We start from the raw sequence: 19,097 nt of genomic DNA, 5'->3' as shown, positions 1-19,097 counted from the left end.
TCAAGATAAGAAACACGATCAAAATCAGAATGATATATTCCATTAAGTAAAATATTGCGAGCTCTGCAATTATTTTCAAATTCAGTTTTTCGAGCAACAGTATTAATCTGATCAGGAATTTCATAGGGTTTATCAACTTTTAACCAAATATCATAATCCTCAGCCATAATATAAGCTTTCATCTTTTTACACCATCGAACACATGTGACTTAGTTGAAAATTTATTAGCCATAGCAACTGGAGATCGAATAAAAATCCAAAAAAAAGCAAACGAGGCTCTGATACCACTTGTAGGATCATAAAGGGTCTTTTCCACCTTAAAAGGTAGCCATTGAGGTAAGAGACTTCCTCACTTATATTCTAGGTCCATTACCCTTTCATAAAACTATTCTGTTGAATAAAAATAAGTGAAAAGCAAGCATGGGGTGGGAGCCTTCGTTTTCCTGTGCGTCCAAACCGATCGAAAGACAAAGGTGGCACCGGCTAAAGCGACGGGTGGAACGTCCAGCGCCGCGAGGTCGCGATCTATGTGCCCAGAGCCTCCTTGTCGATCTGCTGCATTTTCACGCGAGTACGTACGTACCTGTCGCGAGTGTGGCTTTCAGTATATACCAGACGTCTAAAGCCTGCAGGCTGATGAGCTGAGCTCCACTAATTAATTCGCTACGACTTCTGAACCCGACGTCTGTGTGTAGCTAGCCCCAACATTTTGCGAAGTGTACAACGGAATTGACAGATTTTTCCTGCTGGTTTTTGCTCTGGGTGATAATCAAGATTCAGGAGCAGCATTATTGGGTGGGGGTGGGGTTTCGTGCGTGAACCCTGAACTTCCGTGCCACGTTTGCTTCGTCCTATAATAACCTTATTTTTCGACGTCCTATTTGAAAAATTTGTATAAAAATTTTAAAAAAATTAGTCACGTGTAAAGCACTATTTATGTTTTACCATTCAGTAACAATAAAAATATTAATCGCAAAAGAATTTAAATAAGACGAAGAGTCACAACATTATATCTAAAAGCTAAAAAATAAGCTTAATATGAGACAAAGGTAGTAGACACAAATCTAGGTTCAGGCTTCTGTAGAAATTCAGTCACGGTGCAGACTGTACATTTCCGGATTGCAAGTTGGTCTTGTGAACGCCAGGGTTGTTTAGATGGGGTTAAACTTTTTAGCCGCATGTCACATTGGATGTTTGGACACTAATTTAAAGTATTAAACATAGACTAATTAAAAAATAATTTCATAAATGAGAGCTAATCCGTGAGATGAATTTTTTGAGTCTAATTAATCCATAATTAGCAAATGTTTACCGTAGCATCACATAGGCTAATCATGGATTAATTAGGCTCATTAAATTCGTCTCATGAATTAGTCCAAAATTATAGATGAGTTTTATTTATAGACTATGTTTACTATTTATAATAAATACTCAAACATCCGATGCGACTAGAGACTAAACTTTAGTGCATAAAAGAATCGAGCACGGAGAACGGTGTGTACAGTTAATTCTGAGTAGACCCAAAGTCCCAGACGGCAGCCCGAAGTGGTAAACAGTACGATCCAAATCGATCAGCAATTCAACATCGATGGGCGCTTTGGCAGGACAGATAGATAGATACATATGTCTGTCGAATTGAAATACATATGTTACGTAGAAGCCGATCAAAAAGAACAGGCGATTCGTTAAAATAATGGCTTATTCATTCGTAGGATTATAAAATCATAGGAATAGAAAAAACTATATAATTAGGGTGTCATGGCAACTCTAATCTAATGGAAAATTTTCGTAACGTCTCACCTATGCAAAGAATCCTCTAGAATTAACTCAGCGCAACACAATCCTAAGGAATTGGTTAAAATCCATTCTTGTGAAACGAATGGTATTTATAAGAAAAAATCATGAGGTTTTATTCTTCTAAATTTCCTTGGGAAATCCTTTGAACCAAATAAGCTCTAAGTTTGTACCGACGGCCAACTCTTGTTGCCGGCAGTGGGAGCTAGGGATGGCAACGGGGCAGGTCGGGCCTAGGCTGGTCAAGATCGGCCTCGGCCTTGGCCCTGAAGCCGAAATCGGGGCCAAGCCATCCCCCGTCCTGTTAACGTCAGATTTTAACAAATAGCCGTTATGGATTAATGCGCGATTAGAGACCGAATTGGATAAGAAAAGGGTAATCGGCTGAAAGAATAAACTGAAGGCAATACGGGTTCAGCCGATGGAATCTAAATTGGACAAGGAGTGGAGTCTGATTGGGTCCAGATGGTTAGAGATAGGTTCGGAACTAATCAGAGTCCGTGTAACTTAGGTTTATCTGTAACTTAGAGTTTGTTTAGAATTTTATATCTAGTTAGAGTCCATGTGTAGTAAGTTAGATGCTAATGCGGATTCATATCTGGTTAGGTTAGCTGAATTCCAGGATATAAATAGGGTATCCTATAGATTTGTAAAAAGAACAATCAGTTCATCCAATACAACTTCGGCGAATCGCCAACCTTTTTGACAGAGCGAGCTCTCGGCGCGAGGTTTGTCAGCTTTACAGTGTAGTTCTTCTTCATCAACCCGTCGATCAGCTAAAACAGGACTGCCTCGATTTAGTTCGATCTCTTGCCTAGCTGGTCGATGGCCTATCTAAGGCTTATTGTTGCTTGATTCCGTTCTGGTTTGAAGTAGTGGTAAGTTCTCGATCAAGTCCCTGTGGATTCTTTATTCGATCTGTCGATATGAATCTATTCAACTTGATTCTGCCTCGGTTTAGTCCGACCAATCTAGTTGGCTGGATTCGCATTATCAGATGAGATCAAGTACTCGTGAGGGCTTACCGCTGGAGTTTTAGCCAGCATTATCTCAAGTAATTCATCAGTTTAATTATTAAGCTTGTCGATCTTCACGTCCCCTATAGTTATATTGAGCCCGACTGCATACTCTCTTGGTTTGGTTCAATCTATGTTAGTTTGGTCTGATCTAGCTGGCTGTAGGAGCTTGTCCGATCGGCCAAAATTGGTAGATAGATTGATAGATTATGCTAGTTTGGTATTTGACTACTCGTGCATTGCAATATTATACCGATCTCATGCATGGTTATGTTTATACCTAAACTGTCTTGGTTTGGTCCAATCATCTAGGTCTAGCGTGAGTATGTGTGTGTTTAGTTATTACTGTTTTGTGTTACTAATTAGTATAGCAGTCTAGTTTATATCGGATTCCATGTTTAGTCTCATATCGGGTGTTGGCTATATGTGCGATAAGCACCAGATCAGCCCGATCAGCTGATTAATCTAAAACTATCTCGGTTAAGTCCGATCTTTTAAGATTAGCTGGTTGGTCGAACTATTTGGTGATTATCCTACTCATGATTCCGCCGATAGGGCGTATTTCTAGATATTATCAAGAAATGCCTATAAAGCTGATTCTTTAGTGCATCAGCTAGGATCCTGAAGCGGTATGGGTTGTCTAGCCGATAGCGCTTTAGCTTTGACTATTTTCCTTATTATATCTTATCAGTTATAGGATCAAACTGATTGGCACGCCAGTTTCTAAGAATCTAGGTTCTGTACTGGTACGTTCTAAGAAGTGATTCCCAAGCCTTCGTGTGTGACATGTTGTTAATTATTCCAGCATCAACACATCCCCTGCCTTGGTAGGGACCCGACCCCGACCGGGGCCCGGCAAGCAGATGGGGGCATGGCAACGGGTGCGACGATGGCGCGACGACGAGGCCATCCGGGGCGGCGGCTGGGGCGCGACGATGAGGTCGGCCGATCACGGTGATGGCGCGACGACGAGGCCGTCCGGGGCACAGCGATGGGTGGGCGGCCGATCAGGGGCAGCGATAGGGCGACAGCCGTCCGGGGTGTGATGATGGCCCGACGACGAGGCTGGCCTGGGCACGATTATAGGCGAGCGGTCGATCGGGGTGCGGCGATGGGCGGGTGGCTGACTGGGCAGCGACGCTGTTGGAGGCAGCGACGTGTTGCAGTGATGTGGGAGGCGGAGGCGGCGACGACTGTCTGGTAAAGTGCTAGCTAGGGTTTGCAACTTTGCATAGTATATATACCCATTCCATGTTGGGCTATATAGACTATTGGGCTTTTATTTTGCAATTCACAGTTTATGGAGGAGATAATATAGACTTCGGGGTCCCGCAGGTTCCCCGCGGGTGAATTCCACACCCCACCCCCGCCCTCGGTAATTACCGGGGCCTCATCCCCGCTCTCCCGCCGAAGGAAACCTTCCCCGACCCCGTCCCCGTTGGGTACCCGGCCCCGCGGGGGAAATTGCCAACCCTAGTTGGAGCGTCCGCCACTAACAAAAAGGCATATCAAAATCGACTTTTTTTTGCATACGGCGACAGTCAATTTTTGTAGGCAAGTGCAAAAACTAACTTTGGAAGTTGGCTATATTAAGAAGACTGATTGTGCAAATGATTTTTTAGTGAACAAACTAACATACAAGTGAGTCGATTCGAGATCATGTCGTATCTTATCCACGAAAAAATCCCTCCACATGCTATAGATAATAGAAATAGAGAAATCGCCACACGATCGGTCCAAAATCATGAAGTGACTAATAGAGTCCATCACAAATGATATATTTACTCTGTTTAGAGAACTTAAGATTATGAGAAGTAGCAGGCGAGAAGCTAACTTCCTAAAATCTGAAAAAATGGGTTTTACACCTTGTGCCTTCTTGCTCATCTTCTGAATTATACAACCATAGAATCTCATAATCTGGATCGATGAGAATGATCTTTTTGGGGAGCTAGAGATTCTGAGAGAAGTTGTAGCTACCAGAAGCTCAAGCAAACAGGCCCATTAGTCCACATGAACAAGATCAACCCATCCTAACAAGATGGCTATGATGTGGGGAGAAGTAGAACAAAAGCATCAACAAGGTCGATGAGGTCAGCCACCACTAAATCCACATTGCTAGGGCCCACCACCATAGGAACAACTTCTCTCAGACCTACAATTGACATATGCACAACTTTTGGACTTGCAACCATTGCATCTAATGCCTTTGGCCTATCATTTTGGGTTGTAGGGACCTACTACCACTAAGATTCACTGCCTTCATTCTATGTTGTTGTGATGTGCCGCCACTAGATCCGTCTCTCATGGGCCTAGCTGCCACCATTATTCCATGCTTCCTAAAACCACCTCCACTTGATCCATTGCTCCTAGGCCGTGGTGGTCGACGACAGTGGTAGCATGGATGTAGTCATTGTTGAAAACATCACCAATTGGGTAATGGTGGAAGTGTGGCTATTGGTTGGGAGTGGTGAAATCATGGGAGAAACGGAGGAAGGGTGAAGGAAATACGAATATGTGGTGTGGAAGGAGGTAAGACTTAGTAGTCGTGCATAGTTTCCTCAATTGGCCCTTCTCCTCTTATATAGCCCTCCCTATTTTCATTAGTTGTTATACCACGAGGATGCTAGCGAAAATACTACAATGGTCTTCTTAGTATAAGCATCCATAAAAGTTAATTTTTAAAGGCTATTGTAGATATACGATACACTGCAACTCAGGTGTTAGAAAAGTTAACTTTTAGTGATGGTTGAGAGCTTGCTCATCTAATAGGTGACCAAAAGGGCCCCATTTTGTAAGTTCAGCTAGGGGACTATGAAAGAAACATATGGATCTTCAAGGGCAAACAAGAGTGATATGAGAGTTTATATAAGTTTGTGCCGTAAGAAGCATGATACCATACTCTTGTTATATCCTCCTCTCTCGGCTTGTCCTTCCTTTTTAGCTTTAAGGGGGGCACACGATGCCTACAGTGTAGGCACAAAATTTATCAATATTATCGGCCCAACCCTTCCTTGTGGGGGCGTGCCACTTACTGGGACCACTTAGGCCACGTTCGACACAAGTTAGTTAACTAAGTTCCCCTCGTTTTCCGTGCGCACGTTTTTCGAACTGCTAAATGGTGTATTTTTTGTTAAAATTTTCTATAGGAAAGTTGTTTTAAAAATCATATTAATTTATTTTATATTTTTAATAATTAATAATTAATTAATCATGTAGTAATATATTACTACATTTTCCATACCATGGCATAAGTTAACTTATACCCTCTACCAAACGTGGCCTTAGCCATCCCATTTCTCCCGTCGGTCTATATTCTGATGGGAGCAATCTGGAATGCGTGATTGAAGAGCCGTTACGAGAGAGGATGGCTAGTAGATGGAGTGATGATTGGACCTAACTAAGTGCCACCTGGCCTTGGAAGTAACACGAGTTATCAATGTGGGTACGCTGGTTCATACAACACCCACAAGTGATATCACCATACAAGCAAACATATATTTTTAATAAAAAGGTCCAAATTTTAACTAAATATAACAAGCCAACAATCAGAGATGCGTTTGGAAATGAGACTTAGAGCGAGTACAATAGATGATATAAGTGGGCTCTAAAAATTTTCACGTCATATTTATGCTTATGTAGAGGAGGGAGAAAAGGGGAGTGAAAAAACGGGTTATAGATTTAAAACCAGTGTAGCGCAAGCTATAAAACATTATGTGTATGATAGGTGGACTATACATTGATGATATATCATATGTTTGTGTGTCACTTTATACAAGTTATCTTTATTAACCTTGCTCTTAGGCAAGCGTTGGTGTTTGCAAATAGACTTTTTCCAAACATATCTGCTTAGAAGATTATGAAAAAAATGTTATATATTTCCTGGAATTAGCTATATTATTCACACTGGCCATCAAGTATATGATCTGCCGGCTTGGTTGCGGGGATCATTTTTGTATCGACAAGTGCTATTTTCTAATGTTCTTTATCTCATATATATGGTACAGATACGATTAATAGATAAGTAAATGTATTCAGATCAATGTTTTGAGCAAAGGTTGTAAACCCATATTGTCAAAAGAAAACCATGAGACAGGGATGTTATACTTCTTTGTGCTATCACTTCACCATTTGTTCAACATGTTGTCATCTTTAGGGTGTAATAAGAAAGTAAGTAGGTTGTAATGATCGGACGAATGTTGAAGAAAATATAGGTGTAAAATTTAATATTTTTGATAGTTGACATGACAAAGTAGATGGAGAAATAATTTTATTTTGGAATAAATGGTGGACAGTAAAATAACTTCAATTTAAAGCAAAGTAGGATCGCTAGACCTGGAACCGCGACAACTAATCCCAAATCCCAACCTACGTAGGGGTTCACTTATATAAATAATGTTTTCTGATTTGCTATGAAACCTAAGTTGGATTGAGAGAGTTTCAGGAATAATATGAGCTTCCTAAAACGGAGATTTCTCATCTGTTGTGGAGCAAGGCAGGGGCGAAACCAGAAATTTACTAATACTAGGGCTTAAATATGAAATATAAATCTTTTGATTAAGTTTAAAATAAAAATAGAAATTTTCCAAAGAATTTTTTGTTAGGCGTGGGGCTTCAGCCTAAGCTGCCCCATGCCTGATACCACCCCTGGAGCAAGGGACTGGCTGTACAGACCTACTATCTTTAGGGTGTTTTATGCGATATATGTGGGTGTATGATGCTTTCCTTTTTTTTCTCTTCTTTTGTACGTTTACAAATATGGAGTATAATGATACTCTCTTGATATTTTTTATATGACGCCGTTGACCGTTTGATTATTCGTCTTATTCAAAAATATATAATTATTAATTATTTTATTATAACTTGATTATTATTATAAAAACTTTAAGTATAACATATAATGTTGTATATTTGAATAAAAAAAGATAAATAGGTCGTATAAAAAAAATAGAGGAAATAACTTTTATTGAACATCCGGGCATTTCCAAGACCCTAAAAAGTAGAGCAAGTGCAAGGCAACTGTGCTGGGTCAAAGGCCCAAGAAGTGAAAACAATGGGCTACCTGGCCCATTCTACTCGTTGAATTTTGTACTGCGTAAGTAAATTTTGTATTTATGTATTTATTTTTAAAAAAGTACAAAACATTTTTTATTTCTAACATTTGAAAAAAGTATACCCCTAATACCATCTAGAGGGTATTAAATATGACGTGGTAGTCATATACTCATCGGTGCACAAGGAAACTGCATTTTGAACTCTTTCACCCTCCTGAGGGACAAAAAGGACTATGTAAAATTTTCTATACAGTTTGGCACATATTGCTTCTATATTTTTTAAACATGTCATATGAGGTCGGATTGAGTAAAAATGTATATCAAAATTGTAGAGCTCAAAAATATGTACAACTTTATAGTTGACAAATGTTTCATTTAAAAGCATTAAGAGATATAAAGTTTATTGCCGATATCAATAATCGACACCTTGCAATATCTCAAATACATTTTTATAAAACCAGATATGTATGTTACAACCAACCTCCATTAAAGAAGCTCTATACCAAAGTTGTAGATCTCGACAATATCTATAACATTTTAGTTGATTCTTTTTTCATTTGAAATTATTTATAGAGTCAAATTATATTACTATTAGCACCGTAGCAATGAAAACCACCTTTTAAAAAATACTTATTTTTGCAATTAGACCCTTTCCATGGTTTCATTGCTAAAAAACTAGTAATGCTTATTTGATATACTAAATAATTTTAAAACAATGTAATCAACTATAAAGTTGTATATCTTTTTGAGATCTACAACTTTGATGTAGATCTTATCTCCATCACAAATCATTTGAAATGTAGATATGAGATTTTACAAGAACACATTTGAAATTGTGTATAAAAAATTTGGTACTCCTTAAATGGAAATGCTGTCAACTAAAAAGCTTTAGAAATTACAATGAAATTTGTATATACTGTTTGGTATACACTTTTGACTCAATTTGACTTCATAGACATGTTTAAAGATTATAAACGCAATGTATCAAACTGTATATGAAATTTGTTTAATTTTAAATTTAGAGTAAACTTTGAGATTTTTCATTGTAATTTATTTTGTAGACTTAGTTTCTACATTACTAAGAATATATATATAAAAGTTTTATTCATAAATTATTTTTATTTACAAATATACCATTTGTTTTTTTAAATAAACCAAACGATCACCCCCTAACTAAATCAGATGTGTTCGGATCCTCTGCAGTAATAACAGTGACGTTGTTTGACGGTGCTCTTAATCTTGTGTTACAGTGATATGCATTAGAACAACAGCAAAGCGTTGCATAAACATTACCTCAACAGTACACAAGTATATATTGTAGCATGATATTGTCGCATCGTTTTTTAGCCGTTGGATGGAGATCGGATGTCTAAAAATATGGGCTAATGTAAATCACTGTAGCCCCTCTGTATTACATTTTGTCCTTGATCCATTCCAAATCAGATCTTGTAGAACAAATATCTACGGCGTTCACAATTTATGACAAGAGGGGGTTCATATACTCGCTACTCTTTTACCAGCAGTATCCGGCCGTTGCGACGGAATGGACGGTTGAGATTGATTGCGACGCGAGCATCCAAGGCATACATATGCTCCGTACGTTTCCAGCGAGTCAAACAACGAATGGTCAAGCTGCTGGGCTCGTTTGATGAGTTGCATCCATCATGGTGACATGGTCAGTCGTCACCCCGGACGACCGACCATGTGTCTCCACTTCGATCGGTGCAATCAAAATATGAGCGCCAGTACAATGGCACGGCGTTCGTCGCAGGAGCGAGTTCACACACTCTCCAGTGGCCGAGGTCAACTACCTTAATTACTACTATTAGTGCCCAAGTGCGTGGATCATGATGCCGTCGAACCACTAGTCAAATGACCAATTCCTCTAGGTGGTACTCTCTCTCTCTCCAGCTAGAACAAATTAATGCAAGAGCTTGCTTGACTAAAATCACCAGTCTAGCAGTAACTAAGCTATAGCTTACACATGCACAAGCATTGTTAATTGCTAATCTTCTGTTAAAATATACTACCACTAAGAGCGGTATAATAACATGCTATAAGCATATTTTGAGAGAATATGAGAGGAAAAAGAAAGGCAGTGGGCTACTAATTTATAGCCAGCTGCAACATAGACTCTAAGACACATGTCTGTATGACAGATGAGATCAAATATTAGTTACGTAGTCTATGCTATTATATAGCTATAGATAACTTAAAGCCAACAGTGGCTATACTATTGAACGTGGGCCGTGTTTGTTCAAACACCATAAGTTAACTTACCTCCTCATTTTTCACGCGCACGCTTACCAAACTGTCAAACGGTGTATTTTTTACAAAAACTTTTTGTAGGAAAGTTGTTTTAAAAATCATATTAATCTATTTTATAATTTTTTAATAATCAATTAATCATGTACTATTTTTACGTTTTCCGTGTCAGAATAAGTTAACCTGGCCTCGCAGGGCACCAAACGCGAACGCAGCCTTGCTCTAACCACTGGCACAAGTTCCATGAAAGCATCAACCATGTACTATTACATTTATTCTGAACTAATACTCCTTCCATATTTATGCTAATTTTATGTTCGTGTTTATCTATTTATCTTATTTGTAAAACTATATAATTATTAATTATTTTATTATAATTTGATTTGTTATTATAAAAACTTTAGATATTACCTATAATTTGACATATTGACGAGCCATATAAAAAAATCCACGGTGCTATATAAAAGAAATAGAAGGCAGTAAATTCAGAGAAAGATAAACAAATTGCAACATTAAGTAGGCCAAGAAAGTTGTGCGGGAGTAGCAGGAAATTCAGAGAAAGGTGCGAGTACATTTTATTTTTCCTGTGTGACAGTAATAGGACTGTATAATACTAATATCATAATTAAGCGTGTGCATGATTACATGTGTATGTGAAATAGCCTAGCAGTAGTAATACTAGTAGATCCTAATGAAGATCCAAGCTGCTGAAAGCATCTGGAAGCTAATTAATTAAGCTAGATAGTAGCTGAACAGGAAAAAAAAAAGAATTGATGAGCAGGAGAGGAGAGGGAAGAAGTGACAAGGTAGATTCAGAGGAGAGATCTGCAGAGAGGGCAGGTGAAGTGGCCCATGTCCACCCAGCGATCGATGCAGGGGAGGTGGAAGGCGTGGGCGCAGTGGCGCAGCTGCCTCACCTCCGCGCCGTCCTCCACGGCGGCCAGGCACACGGCGCAGCGCGGGGACGACGACGCAGCAGCGTCGGAGTCTTCGTCCTCCTCCTCCGCCGCGTCGGCGCTGGATCCGCTGAACCTGATGACGGGGAGGCGGGCCTTGATCCCGTCGGCCTGCAGGGCGGCGCGCGCGGGGGGCGGCAGCTCGGTGGCGGCGGGGAAGAGCAGCGCGGCCGGGAGGGCGCAGCCGCGGGAGATGCACTCGAGGAGGTGGAGGAGGGAGTGGAGCGGCGGCGGGAGGATGACGCAGTAGTACACCGCCGGGAAGCCCATCGGCGCTAGCTGGTGGTATGGAGACGCCGGAGCTTCTTTGCGTGATCCGCTCAGCTCAGGTTGGTCACTCACGCAAAGCAGCTCTAGTTATTAAGCTGCCTTGTTTGGTCGGGTGACGATGGCGTGTGTGTGTGGATGGTTGCCTGTGGTGGGTGGGTCACAGACTCGGTGATGGATAGAGGATCGAGAGAGTAGTAGAGCTAGCACTTGCAGAGTTGCAGTAGCAGGCTGGGTTGTGTTGGGTTTGGCTGACATTAAATAGGTGAGAGTGAGGCTGCAAGATCATCAGCTGGGCTGTTATCATGACAGAGATGGACAGATGGTTTGGATTGTTAAATGATACTATCACCCTCAATTTTTTCCCACCCGTTGGTAACCCGTCGGGTACCCGAACATAGCCCACCCACATATTGAATTTTGTCTAAAAACTTATTATGTTATTCATGTAATAATATTTGTGATGTAATCTCTTTTAGCTAAAACGTTTGACATGGCCTATGTATTATGAGCAGTATGTTGTATTTGTTGAATTTTTCATGTTGATACAACATTGTATTATAAGCAGTATATATGTTGGAATGGTTATTTTGATATGCTTTTGACATGTGAAATGGTAGACCCGACGGATACCCGATACCCACCCGGTACCCGATGGGTACGGGTAGAGAATTCCAACTGTATCCTTCAAGTTGGCAGGCAAGTAATTGCTCTACCCGCACCAAATTCGACCCGTGGCCATCCTTACTCGTCTTTTCCGTATACTTAGCCTTATAAACTGAATTTTAAATTTTTAATCTTAAATTTAGTAGAGTTGATTTGCAATTATAGCTTATTTTTCGACATTAGCTTTTATATAGTTTAGAACAAGTAGATAAAATTATTTTTATAAATTATTTTTTATTTATAAATATGTCGTTTTGCTAATCGATAGAATAAGCCAAAGGACGGTCACCTATATGTGTTCACATATGGTAGTCAACTGATCATAGTCGTCATATCTGTTTGTAAACTCATTAATCACGGTGGACACTTTCTAATTAGCATGTATGATAAACTTGCATAATAATTAAGAATAATCTACATAAAAGTTTCTCGTGTAATATATTTCTAATGTAAAATTTTTATTTTTTACTATTTAATTTATTCATTTTTATTCTTAAATAGCTATTGAAAAAATTAGATAATTCTTCTATCGTTTAATCTCAACTATCGTAACATCAACTTAACGTAGGGGTGGTAATGAGCCCAACAATTTTACCTTCAAAATTTAAGGATCGGGTTTAAAATGGGTTAAAAATAAAATTGTATACAGTTTTGAGCTAAAACTTTTTAAGATTTAAAAAGAGTTGTGAAAGAAACTAAGCACCTTGGCCCATACCACTCCTGCCTTAATGGTACTCCGTACTTACATACATGATAGTTATGTGATGATTGCCGTGCATCAAATCAAACGTATATTCGGTTTCTAAAGTCGTTCATCATGGTGGAAGTCTTCTAATTAATTAACGTGTATGGTTAATTATAAATTTGCATCGTAGTCAAGAAAATCTCTTATATTTGGTCACATTTGCATCTTTTGGCCACTAATTTTCAAATAAATGGTGGATTGCATCTCACTGTCATTTCTGTGGATCCAAATTTACAGAAGGAAAATGTTTGGAACAGGAACTACTAGTCTATTTACTCAGTTGCAAGCAGCTAAGTGATGCGATCGATACTAGGTGTCCAATCTTTTGATATGTTTGATTTCATGATGTGAATATGTTCACGGTTTAAGGTTTCCAATTAGTTTTTTTTTTTGGAATCTGGTTTCCAATTAGTTGATCGTCACTTGCAACCGCTACACATGGAACACGAATGTTTTGCTTCTACAAACAATTGAAAAAATTGAAAAGAACAAGAAAAACAAATTTTGAATTATAGATGAATGATTAAGTAATAAACATGGGGTTCCATAAACCAATTTAGCTACCAGATCGACTATAGAGTGGTAAAATAATCTAGCCAAAAGCCAAACCTTAACGATGATGACGCTGGCTATTTATGAATTAAATAACATGTCAGGTCATCAGTAACATGGGCCAATCAAGTACTACCTTCGTCTAATAATAACTTTATTTTTTATTTTTCCGTGTCCAACGTTTAACTATTCGTCTTATTTAAAAAATTTATATAAAAAATTTAAAAAATTAATCACACATAAAGTACTATTCATGTTTTTATCATCCAATAAGAATAAAAATATTAATCATAAAATAATTTCAAATAAGACGAAAGTCAAAATATTATATAAAAGACTGAAAATGATTTTATCCGAGAAAGGAGACAGTAATACTCAACTATGAGGCCTGTGGCAAAAAACAGTTTCAGACTATGAGAGATACATAACTTGTTTTGCATATTCTGAATATGTCAGGGGGAATTTTAACGTGGGAAGAAAAATTTCTGAAAGTAAACTTCATAAACTTTCTAACGAGTACACATGAGCCCTTAGAATCCATCTAGATTAGTGGAAAAGTACATTTGAATTTGATGCTATCAAGAGCCGAATTCAAAACCGAAAACATATGGGTTGAGACACTTTAAGAATTTAATGGGTTGATCCCCAATAAACTCATAGGTTTGTCAACCTTCTTTGTTAGCTATTGGGCTAGCTATTAGGGAGATAATGACGGTACGTTTTGGTCTGAAGGTAGGAGGTATCTCACCGAATTTGAATCTCCTAGGCTCAAACTCTCACCAAGATCTTCGTCACATGTATCACTCGAAGTCATCTTCCACAAAAATTTTTGGGGCACCAGGCCTCTACCTGCCACGTTGATCATCGATGAGTAGTACCTGACTAGAGTATTATAGCCATAGGGTTTGTGCGATGCAAAGGTATTATTCATGAAATTGTAACAACAAAAAATACATAAAGATTTTTATCAAGGTTTAGTCCAGTAATGTTAGGTAAAAGCTATACGCCTGTTTATATAATTATAATGAACCCATGGCAAACTAACACAATAACTCAAGGTATATCCCAAAATTTTTTAAAATATCCTTTTCTAGCTCATCATTTATTGACAAGAATAGAAAATGTCAATACACACGAGGAGAAAGTAATTCCTGTCATGTGGCATTCTACCTGCAATGGTTGGCCATACAATCAACGGCGGATTCACCTCCCGGACAGCCAGGGTGGCTGGTCAGCCTTTCCGGCGCCAAACCATAAGATGATTAACAATTACGTAATACAAAACATTGCTAATCAAGCAATTAAGAGTATAGATTATATATTTCATTATAGTTATGCTTGCCCACTGTCCAGACTTTAAATAATATCTGGCTCCGCCGCTGCATACAATTGCGATTTATATACCAATTTATGTGACAAATCCTAGGGTAGGCCATTAATTAGGGGAATTCATGGCTACTAGTATTTCACGAGTTAAGAAAGTGCAAGAAAGATATTAAATATCATCGCTAACTGAATTCAGAATAGAAGGATTCAAAATATAAAAAAAACAAAAATGCTACATAACGTGTTCCTGTCAAAGCCACCAGTGACGGGATACAACTACTAGTATCTCACTCTGCTATGATACAACAATTAGTATTTCACTCCAACAAAAGAACACAACAGCGAAAGTATAGAGGAGGCGACAACTGAGATGGAGACGGTGGCGGCTACGACGGCAACGACGGCGACAACGGCAATTGCGGCGGCGGTGTCAACGGCGGCGGCGGCAATGACAACGGCGACTACGACGAACGACGACGGCGACTGTGACGAATGACGATGCAGTCTAGCCCCCTTCTAGCAACTTAAGGATTGCTTACTTCACTCTCTTATTTTATATATGGTGAATCAACAACTTTTGGGTGGATGAGGGGTAGGGATTAGAGTGATATCTTGCTCTAGGGATGGGTTTATACGTGAACAAGGATTATTTGTCACTTTAGTCAATGCGAAGAAGATGCATAAGATAAACTGGTATTTCACACGAACCATATATGATACCTCAATATATCACACATAGTACCATGATAAGGTAACATGGTACCCCAAGTAACATGTGTGTTACCCGAAGGGTATTAGGCTTGGTAATATAGCCAGGTAAAATGATACCCCCAGGTAACATGGTACTTCCTAGATAGCATGGGTGTTACCTGAAGGGTACCAGGCTTGGTAACATGGCCAGGTAACAAGATACCCCAAGTAACATGATATCTCACATGTATCATGCATGGTATCTCGAGGTAACAGGAATGGTACCTTCGAGGTAACATGGTATCTCACATGTACTCCCTCCGTTTCGCAATGTAAAACTTTCTAGCATTGTCTAGATTCATATGGATGATAATGAATCTAGACACATATATAAATTATATATATTTATTCATAAATGAATTTAGGCAAGGCTAGAAAATCTTACAATATAAAATAGAGGTAGTATTATGTATGATACCTCGAAGTAACAATATCATGACTAGGTAACATGGTAAATTTCATGTAACATGATATCTCACATTCACATGTATCATGTATGATATCTGAACAGTATCCAACCAACCAAGCAACCAAACCAAGTCTCGTCTTTCTGCTGCACCTGCTCTCTCCTCCCCTCCGCTCTCCTCCTCTCAACTGCAAGGAGCAGCTCTTCACACTACTCCTTCTCCTCTCCCCCTCTCCCTCACCAGGAATCGTGGCGACAGGAATCGGCGGCAGTGACGACAACGACGACATCGGCGGTGAGGAGCACGTTGCAGCCCGAATCACCGTCGCGGCGGCAGGAATCGGCGCCACGGCAGCGAGGACCCCGGTCGGTGCTGTGGAGGACATCACGTCGCTGTTAGAATCGGGATTATCCTGTTGGTTGAACGGTAAATCGTAATATAGCAGTCCCAAAAAGAAACAGGTACGCCAAGAAAGCGCGAAAAATCCTGGACAAACAAGGATTCTTTTGTATCAAGAACCGATATCCACTGAAAGAACAATCACTAGGCTCAGTTGAATTAATTTATGTTTTTTCTCACGTAATTGATCCTATGTGGAGGCACTGGAGCCAACTATATCATACATGCACTCAGCATTAGACAGGCAGTGACTCCGATCCTTACAAACAGAGGCAAAGTCTGTTGAAATGGTGAGTTTCGGTTTCAGTTTTATTGGCCCTCGAAGTGTTGTTTATTCCGGCAATATTAGAACACAGCGTGCAGTATGGAGAGGGGCAGCCTGCATCCTCCAACTAGGCGCGGAACAAAGTCAGGTCGGATGAATATCTATGGGCCTTTTGGTATTTTTACGCTATTCCTTTTTTTAATCTACGAAGTTCATACAAAAAGTAAATTCTAGAAGCATCCAAATGAATTTTCAAAACCAATCCATGTCATACATGGTAGTGCCTGATCGACTGAATTTACATAACTTAGTTATGTGATGTTTTTCTTACCTAAGTCCTAGTACATTTGGTATTTGACTATTTGTGTAGAACCCATACTATATAGGCAGCTCATGGGGATTTATACATCTTATCCATACTATCCACTGTGGTCACCCGAGACCTTCACAGTCATGTTGATTTCCTCTTGTAGGCCCTTGACCAATGCCAAGTGATTTAACCTGTTAGGAGTTGGTTCTCGAAATTTGTCCTCCGTCCTAACATTACCTTGAGATACCGTGGAAGGCTTCGTGAAGAAAATTATAGATGCACCTGTACAACTTTGGATACGCTCTTTTTGGCTAGATTATTTCTCGACTTTTGCGCACACGTTTTCCGAATTACTAAATAGTCTATTTTTTTTTTGCAAAAAGTCTTTAGACAAAAGTTGACCATATCGTATTTTTAAAATAGATTTTGAACTTGTAGTAGCTAATTTCATCGTTTATACCATAAAATAGTTATAACAAAAATTTGATAATCTTTCATCATTCATCTCCATCTAATAGAGGAAGGTAGCCAGATGTATGCTTAGATGAAAACAGCTAAACATAGGGACCCATAGGAGCACCTATACACATGAAATTGTTTAGGTGCGTCGAATATGCACACTTAATAGGTGTAACTCCACATTCTATGCTTAGATGAAAACAAGTAAACATAGAATCTAACTAGGGATATACCCACGCTAACGCTATAACTCAATTTAATAATGTAAATAAGATATTATAAATTCTTTTAAGTGCAATCATATATAGACCAAACGTTCAATTTTGTCTGTCTATCAAGCATTTATTAAACTAATTATTTAAACAAACTCTGACAAAATAGCAACAAACCAACAATTAATAATGTCTATTGTAACTTTGCATAATTAATTATAGGTTAGACCATATTATAATAGATTACAAGTTTCTAAGTGTAAATGGTAATTGCAGAACTTGCAAGGTTAAATTTATATGCTAAATGCAAAAAGATAGGAACAAATTGATGCGCTAATTTCAGAATCACTGCAATTTCAACTTTACACATTGCACAAATAATTTTAATTGAATAACTTATTCACATTTTCTTTAATATTAATGTAAAATTTAGACTCTATAAAGCTAAACTCAATGAAAATACATATTCGCTTCACATACAACTTTCCATCTTTTTTATAATAAATGAAATTTTGTTGACGTTTGTATATATCAAAGGAACAAAACAACCATGCTACTATCAGATAACACGTAATTCAAAGTCTAAATTATTACGAGTTTAAAACAAATTTCATCGTGTCTTCTTATATTACATAAAAATATATTTAAATCAAATATTAAGTGTTCATATAATACGTAGCAAATATTTATCGCATGAGTTCTTTGCAGTTTTTTTAAAAAATATATGACAGTTGTTAACAAAGTAAAATTGTTAATGACATTTTTTATTAGTTATGTTTACGGTTCGTTATTATTAGGAGGTGCACATGTCTTTTAATGATTTCTAAAATATTCTACAGTGATGCATCATTAGATAAAGAAACTTACTTATTAGACATAAAACATGGTGTTAAAAAAATATTTTTGGAACACCGGACATGTACTACTATTTACCAGATATTTATTTATACTATTATTGTTAGTGATTTCTGTATATCAAAGTGAAACGTTTCATTTAGGATTTGTATTTGCTAATCATTTATCCGGAAAGGCTTCCTTTTTGGGACATAGGATGGAAACGATACTAGAATGTTACGAAACATGAGTGTCGTCAATAATGTTATATATATTCTATCCGTTCGATATTATAAGACTTTCTGTCATTTCCTAGATTTATTTATATGCCATTGAATCTAGACACATATATAAAGTATTTATATTGATATATAGAAAAATATATTAAAAAATCTTATAATATAAAACAGAGAGAATAAAATATATAAGATTTTATATTATCAAACATTTTGGTAAACACTGTCTTCTCATTGTTCGATATATAAAACTGTTTCACCTAGGTGAAAACAAAGCAAGACCATGTATGTAACATTTAAATTTGTAACCATAAATTTTGAGTAGGTTTTGAAACTTTTTATCATAGTTTATTTTCCAACCTTGACTATTAGATCGCTAAGAATACATATATAAAAATTTTATTCATAATTTTTTATTTGTAAATATGTCGTTTGGTTTTTTTCTAAAAAGCCAAACGGACCACCCTAAACTTTTCACATGAAGAAAAATATACACACAAGTAGTCTTCAATATAAAATATGGCAGTGGTGTACGTTCGTTATGGGCGTGTATAATATATAATAGGGCAACTCTCCGATGCAATTTA

At 38.1% G+C, this 19,097-nt stretch overlaps 1 protein-coding gene across 1 annotated transcript; it reads right to left on the bottom strand.

Annotated features, from left to right (window-relative positions):
• Positions 1-10,624: 10,624 nt before the first annotated feature.
• On the bottom strand, positions 10,625-11,575 carry LOC102719974 (brassinosteroid-responsive RING protein 1-like). Its single transcript, XM_015839553.2, has one exon. The coding sequence runs from the start codon at positions 11,350-11,352 to the stop codon at positions 10,939-10,941; it is 414 nt and encodes a 137-aa protein (XP_015695039.2). The 5' UTR covers positions 11,353-11,575; the 3' UTR covers positions 10,625-10,938.
• Positions 11,576-19,097: the final 7,522 nt, after the last annotated feature.

Source organism: Oryza brachyantha, chromosome 7 (assembly GCF_000231095.2).
Source record: "Oryza brachyantha chromosome 7, ObraRS2, whole genome shotgun sequence".
NCBI lineage: Eukaryota > Viridiplantae > Streptophyta > Magnoliopsida > Poales > Poaceae > Oryza > Oryza brachyantha.
The sequence above is the reverse complement of the archived record's forward strand: the minus strand, read 5'-3'. Positions and strand labels throughout refer to the sequence as shown.

What these genes read in the sequence shown, in the direction of transcription:
- LOC102719974 (XM_015839553.2), bottom strand. Translation starts at nt 11,352, where the DNA reads ATGGGCTTCCCGGCGGTGTACTACTGCGTCATCCTCCCGCCGCCGCTC.